Below are 7967 nucleotides of genomic sequence, written 5' to 3'. Positions count from 1 at the left end.
AATTTGAATGAAATGAGCATGACAAAAACTGTTTTTCTTTAAATATTAAAGCTATGAATATTTTGCATCATGCTTTACACGAAAATGTTTATGTTAAATTTTCAAGTGTTAAAATGTTAAGGATATATTGAATACTCTTGATTCAATATATCTCTCTAATGATTTCTGTAAAAGTGTTGATGAAAAGATTGCAGTGTGAAGATCATTCAAATTATCAACAAACAGAGGAAATAGCATATGAGAAGTTCCTAAATGCTTTCAAAGAGCTGCATGCTAAATTTGAAAATATTTCTTTGGAAAATGAAAATTTTCAAAATCTAATGCATACATTAACGTCAAAAGAGTTGGAAGATTTAAGAAAAGAAAAATGAATCTTTGGCTGTTTCCAACAAAGTATTTTTACAAAAAAAAAAGTGTCATGCAAATCAATTAATTTCTTGTAAAAATTCATTACATGAAAATCTAATTTGAAAGAAAAATTTGAAATTAAATCTGCAAAAGACAAAGAAGAACAAAAAATAGAAAAGACATTTCTTGAAGAAACAAAGTTATAATTCTTTTCATTAGAAATGCCATTACTGTTGCAAATTAGGCCGCATTACAAAGTTATAATTCTTTTCATATTATGGACCTAAAATAATGTGGGTTCCTAAAGGTACTAAATTGATTAATGATTATCATGCTAACTCCCAAGGAGCCAAAGAAAAATGGGTACCAAAATGTCTTCCTTAAGTTGTATGTGTGCAGAATTCAAAAGGACTGGTTTGGAAAGAGAAAAAAGATTCTCATTCAATGACAATATGAAAGAGATAGACCAAGATTGTTAAAATCGAGATTTTAAGTAAAATCGAAAGATGGTCCATAAAATTGAATCATAAACTTGGATTATAAAATCATAAGATTTTAGAGACAATAAAAAATACTCTTTATAAAAAATAAATTAATATTGTTTAATATCATGATTATGTTAACTTTATTCCTTAATATGAATGAAATACATATTACCTAGCTATTTCAAAATAACGTCATCTATCAATTTCAAAAATAATAAATAATATAAAATTTCTAAATATTAAGTCTATTTATCATTATTCATCCATCCATAATGAAAATTTTGAATATTAGTTCGTATAATGTAAATTTCTACATTACAAGCAATAATTATAATAAAAGCTCCAACAAACATTCAATTCTTTAAAACACCAACAATAATTCACTTTCTAACTAAGGAAACCAACAGTAATCAAATTAACAAGCAATAATTATAATAAAAGCTCCAACAAACATTCAATTCTTTAAAAAACCAGTAATAATTCACTTTCTAATTAAGGAAATCAACAATAATCAAATTAATGAAGGCAGACGAAGAAGAAACAGATGAAGCTGTAGTGGACAGGAATCATTGAATCAAATCAAGAAATTGCAAAATAAAAAGCAAACAAAGTTGTATACCCCTTTAAGCTAAATCGACGACGGCACCAAGCAATCGGAGGTGTGAATCGATTCGTGTTGCACGAAAATGACAGCACTAAGCAGGCGAGCACAAAAACATTAATTCGTGTTTGTGAATCGATGACGGCTCTACCGACAATTTGTGTTTGTGAATCAACGACGACTCAACCAATAATGTGTTTGTGAATCGACAACGGCACTAAGCAATCGAAGTTGTGAATCAATAGTAACATTGAGCACCAAGAAACCATGCAATAAGGGGAAATAACAGAAGGTTGTGACGAATGTGCTTGAGAGAGATAAGGGTTCCTAGGGGCAGAAGACATCCCTCGAATTAAAATTAATACTATGCTAATTAGAGACGGAAAAAATTTCGTCTCTATCATTTTTGCGCATGAAAGGTGAAATCGGTAAAATCGTTGTTCAACTTGGGATTCTATCTGTAAGGGCCTACTCTCGAATATTCCCGCTAGCATAGGATATTCGAAATGAGGTCATCACATAGATGATATAAAATAAACCATTATAAAACAAACAACTCAATTCATTACTAGCAATGGAAACTAAATTAAGGTTCAGTTACACTTCCAATATCTCATAAGTTTGGGGCTCGAAAGCCATACAAAATAATTAAGAGGCTCTAATGTTAACTAACAAAATAAAATCATTTCATCTCAAACCTCACCAAAATGCTAAATAGGATCTTCAAGTTAGGACGCGTCTCCGTACACCACTATCTCTGGGCCTTAGTCCCACTGGACTCACCCCCGAAAATGATCTTCCCTTTACTTGGAATGGCAAGGAAGATCAAGTGAGCCACAAGGCTCAGCAAGTTCAAGAAGCAATGAATAGCGAGCAGGAATCAAGAATATGGTGACACCAAAAAAAGTAATCAAAAACTTGACAGTTTCATACAAGATTTGTAAGTTATGACTTTATCAGTTTCAATTTAAATGTATCATGTCACCACATATTACTATGCAAATGTGCATATAAAATTAAGTATCAAAATCAAATCTCGTAGGCTCGCAAGCCATTAAACAACATATGCCAAAGTGCATCAAGAGAATAAAAACTCACATTCAATATGGAGCCAACCTGCCGGGCTATGGTCACCTCGTCCCGCGCCAGGTGCTCTAGGGTACCCTTCCCCCCAATTTTTTTTAAAAAGTAAATTTTTTAGTATTAAAAAAATAAATTTTTTTCTGAGCCCACCCCAATAAATCAGCCCAAATATTTTTTTTTCAAACTTGCCAACCAACCAGCCCAAATATATTATCAGCCTAAGCCCAAATGCATTATCAACCCAAACCTAAAATAAATCCCTAATATTTTAACACTCAAATCTGAAAATTAAACCCAAGTTATTCCTTCAAATTGGCTCCTACGATGGCAATCATCTTTCTTCTTCAATCTTGCCTCAACAGTTAACTTTCTACTTTCTCATCTTCCAGATTCAAGATTTTTCAGGTAAGCCATCTATTCTTTCTACTTCTTCTATTTATATATTTTAAAATCTATTTATATATTTCTATTTAATAAATTGAAGGGGGGTTTGGGGGGATGGCTGGGGCGGGTGGCTGCTACTTCGTACACCGGCAGCCTGCATCACCCCTCATAATATATTTGGAGATGTTCTGATGCCGACAGCGGGCAGCCTGCATCACCCCTGCTTCGTCGTTGCTTCTGACTTGGGAGCATACATAATGAACACCATTCATGATTGATTGGCCTTCTAGCTAGCTAGGTCTCTCTAACATTGCTGCATACCCAAGATCTCCATATACTATTCCAATTTTTGTTTTTATTTTTTTGGGATTGTTAGAATAGCAGTCTTCGTCAAAGCCAATCCATATTCAAAGATTAAATTTTTTTGGGTAGAGAATCTCCATATGAAGACCACAATTTCTAATTCAATTTATGTGGGTAGAATAGCATTTTTGTTCATAGTTCATCTTTACTTTGAGTTGATTCTAATATAAAAATAAACTTTACATTAGAATAGCATTTGTGGGTATATGCTGAAAATTCTTGTTCTTGGCAAGTAGGCACTAGGCAGTAAGTATCCCTTCATACTCTAGAGACTAAGAGACTAAAGGTAAGTTAATTTATTTGATTATGTTCTTTTTTATTTTGCCTAATTTAACACCTATGATGGGTTTATGAATTAAGACTTTAGGGTTTAATTTCTACATTTGGCTTTTTGTTAATTGTTATTTGACTACTGCATTTAGTTAAGAATTGCCTTAATTGAGATTGTTTATTGTGATTGAATATTTGAATTGCCCTAGTTGGGATTTGTTAATTGTGATTGAATATTTGAATTGGCTTGATTGTGATTTTGTTAATTGTGATATACAAGTATATTAAAATGCACAACCGAAATATCTTCCAATACTTCACTAAGAAAACCGATGATCAATCATCAAGTAACCCAAATGGTCCCCGCAATGCTCTTTCTTCAAGTTCTATATCACCATCCAAAACTAAAAGATCCAAACCTTCAGATGAATGTACTATTGAGCCACTTGAAAGTAAAACCTCATATTATGAACGTGATCCTGGAAAACGAATCCCAATATCACAATATCCATTAGACAAACAAGATGAGGTTCGAAGAGCATATATCGATATGGGACCGTGTCAACCTATTTATGAGTATCCTCATGTAAAATTTGGGGCTCAAAATTGTCGATTTCAATCCACTTGGTTCACACAACATCCATGGCTTGAGTTTTCTATGGAGAAAGAAAGTGCATTTTGTTTTCCCTATTATTTTTTTGAAAGTAATGCATCACAACCTGAAACATTCACTATCAAAGGGTTTAAAAATTGGAAGAGAGTTAATTGTAAAGATTGTTCATTGAAAAAACATGAAGGAGATGGTAATTCACTACGTTACATTGCTATGGAAAAATGGGAAAACTTGAGACATCCAAATCAATATATTGAGAGAATAATACACAAATAGACTGAAAAAGAAAAGAAATAGAATCATTTGCTTTTAAAAACCTCCATAGAGAGTGTGAAGTGGTTAGCATTGCAAGGTTGTGCATTTAGAGGTCATGATGAGTCTCCCGAGTCTACTAATCGTGGGAATTATATTGAATTAATCAAATTGCACGGAAGAGCAAACAAAGAAATTGATGATGTTGTTCTAGAAAATGCATCTAAAAATGCCAAGTACACATCACCACGTATTTAAAAGAGATATTAAAAATTATTGTTGATTGTGTGCGACATAAAATTCGTGAAGAAATTGGAGATGCTAAATTTTGCATTTTTGTTAATGAAGCAGTTGATGAATCACATAAAGAACAAATGGCTATTATTTTGAGATATGTTGATGGTGATGGATTTGTTAGAGAACGATTTTTTGAAGTTGTGAGTGTCAAAGATACAAATGCTTTGACTTTAAAAAAAAAAAGAGATATATACTGTATTAAACCAATACAATCTGTTGGTTACAAATTTACGAGGTCAGGGGTATGATGGTGCTAGCAACATGCAGGGAGAATGGAATGGATTGCAAGCATTATTTCTTAGAGAATGCCCATCTGCTTATTACATTCATTGTTTTGCTCATCGTCTACAGTTAGCTTTAGTTGCAGTAGCTAAGGATGTACATGATATGTGGCTATTTTTTCAATCATTAAGTTCTATTGTCAACTTTGTTGGTGCTTCTTCTAAGCGTCATTCTCAATTAAAGTCAATTCGAGACGATGAAATTATAGATTTGATAGCAGCAGGAGAAATTCCAACTGGTACTGGGGCCAATCAGGTTTGTACTTTGCAACGAGCTGGATCTACTCGTTAGAGTTCACATTTTGCCTCTGTTAAAAGATTGATTGAGATGTTTGGTTCTACTTGTATGCTTCTTGCAAATCTTATTAATGAGGGGTCGAACAATAATATACGTGGGGAGGCTAAGGGTGCTTTAAAAGTTATGAAAACATTTGAGTTTGTATTTATCTTGTTGTTGATGCATGAAGTGTTGGAAAAATATGATATTTTGTGTCAAGCATTGCAAATGAAAGATCAAAACATTTTGAATGCAATGAATTTTGTCTCAACTACAAAGATTCTTCTTCAAGAGATGCATGATGATCGCTGGGAAAGTTTTATTTGGTATGTGGTGCAATTTTGTAGAAGTAATGATGTTGATATGTCAGAATTAACTGATCGTTATATGGATGGTACAAGACGTTCTTGTCAACAGAAAAATAATATTACAGTGGAGGACTACTATCACTTTCAGATATTCAATGTTGTAATAGATTTTCAGTTGATGGAGTTGAATAATAGATTTACCGAGAAAACAATAGAACTTCTTAAGTTATGCGAGGCTTTAAGTCCTACAAATGGTTTCAAATCATTCTCTATAGATGCTATTTGTGGTTTAGCTGAGGAATTTTATCCTTTGGATTTTAATAATGAAGAGATAAGTGATTTAAGGAGACAATTGGATCACTACAAGTTTGATGTAATTCGGCATTCGCAGTTTCAGAATCTTAATTCTCTTCCTCAATTATGTCGGATGTTGGTTGAAACGAATAGGTCATGTCATTATTTCTTGATTGATAGATTGATTCGTCTAGTATTGATTCTTCCAATTTCTACAGCAACAATAGAACGGGCTTTTTCGGGGATGAAACTCATCAAATCATCACTTCGCAATAAAATAGAGAATGACTTCCTAGCAAACGTCATGACTATCTACATTGAGAGGGAGATTGCTCTTGGTATTGATACAGAAGTACTCATTAACAAGTTTGATCTTTTGAAGAATCGCAGGTTGCGGATTTAAATAGTTTTATAAGGTATTTGTATTGTATATTTTTTGTATTTTTTGTTTTCTCTTTTTAAGTTAATAAATTATGTTAAATATGCATATAAAATTTGTTAAACTTTTATTTTTATCTTTTTATTTTTTCTATTGATAAAGCTCATGATTAGAAAAAAAAAATTGAAGCCCCCCCAAGTAAAAATTCCTAGGTCCGCCTCTGGTCAGTGAGTGTTGTGACACCCGTAACTTACTTACATGCTTAACAATAAATAATAATATTCGAACGAACTTTAAGGTTTAACGCAGAAAAATTGGAGAAACCAGACTTCTATAAACTTAAGTAAAGTTTAGAACATAATAAAAATTCAAAGCACGTTTTGTGTAAATATAAAGTTTGACATGGAAACATGGTTTCAACAGAAGGAATGAGACTTCGCGAAGATTCTTTATAGCAATAACATATATAAAAATATCCGGAGCTTAAAGCCAAACTCATACTTCCTTGAAATTAGATAAAAATCCAAGACATGCTTTATGGCATACATATAAGAAAAGATCAGAGTTCAACCCCAAGAACTTTGTTTCAAAAGGAAACTAAAACTTAAATTCTTGAAAATTCTTTTTCATTGATCCACCACGCTCCACGTCCCGATCTCCTCATTCATAATCACCTGGGGGGGAAATATAAGGGGTGAGATTACGCAAATCTCAGTAAGTACAAGAGAACCATCATATGTATTTAAACAAGTCATGACATAACATAACATATCATATGGAGACACGAGAGGTTCCACCAACTTGCAGGGGTAAGAACCCTCGTGCGTAGCGCTACCGAACTCCGGTCCCGAAACTTGCATGAACATGACATAACATGAGGGACCACATAACATAGTTCATGGACATGCTTAAACATCATAAATAGTTCATAATGTACTTACCTCAACTTGGTTTGATGAGATTTGAATGTTTAAGGCTTCACCTTTACACCTCTCAATATGGCATAAACTTAGCTTCGATTGATTTGGAATACCCAAAACTCACCCAAAGGTTCTATTTATAGAATTAACCAACAAATCATAACCTGCCACGTGTCATGTAATTATTTGGGACTCATCATGACTCCCAAGTGTTCACATTGCCAAATATCCTATATAATCATTTCTATCCATGTGTTCTTATCAAATGGTGCCATGTGTCCCATATAATCATTTATATCCATGTGTTCTTATCTTATCTTTGTAATGACCAATGGAAGCTTGCCATGTGTCCTTGATATTTTGAACCTCACATGCTTAATTACATTTTCAACACTTCCATCATTACATCTCATACGATTTAATTCATTTTTCTACATTTCCCATCATTACTCCACATGGTTAATTTATTTTCTACATTTCCCATCATTACTCCCACATGGTTATTTGAGTTTCTACATATCCCATCATTACACCCACATGGTTAATTGATTTTCTCCATATCCCATCATTACACCTTTCACTAGTTAGCTATATTTGGTTACTTTAACTATTTAGTTTGAGATATTTTGATGAGATATTTTTAGGTTTCAAGAATTGCACCTTGGCCCAAAATTTTCGGATAATTTGCACTTAGGCCCTTGCAACTTAGTCCCCGGGCTATTTTTTAATTGCATTTTAGCCCCCGAAGAAAGGATAAATTACGCTAATACCCCCAAGATTTTAGGTAAATTACATTTTTACCCGAACTTCAA

At 33.0% G+C, this 7967-nt stretch overlaps 1 protein-coding gene across 1 annotated transcript; it reads left to right on the top strand.

Moving 5' to 3' along the window:
* The first annotated feature begins 5509 nt into the window (after positions 1 to 5509).
* Positions 5510 to 6259, top strand: LOC127799826 (uncharacterized). The gene has a single exon (XM_052334044.1). It carries the CDS (start codon positions 5510 to 5512, stop codon positions 6257 to 6259), a length of 750 nt encoding a protein of 249 aa, XP_052190004.1.
* The last annotated feature ends 1708 nt before the right edge of the window (positions 6260 to 7967 follow it).

This window comes from Diospyros lotus, chromosome 4 (genome assembly GCF_014633365.1).
Source record: "Diospyros lotus cultivar Yz01 chromosome 4, ASM1463336v1, whole genome shotgun sequence".
In the NCBI taxonomy this organism is placed as follows: domain Eukaryota; kingdom Viridiplantae; phylum Streptophyta; class Magnoliopsida; order Ericales; family Ebenaceae; genus Diospyros; species Diospyros lotus.
The sequence above is the reverse complement of the archived record's forward strand: the minus strand, read 5'-3'. Positions and strand labels throughout refer to the sequence as shown.

Excerpts from the sequence above, each read along its gene's own strand:
- LOC127799826 (XM_052334044.1), top strand. The coding sequence starts at position 5,510 with ATGAATTTTGTCTCAACTACAAAGATTCTTCTTCAAGAGATGCATGAT.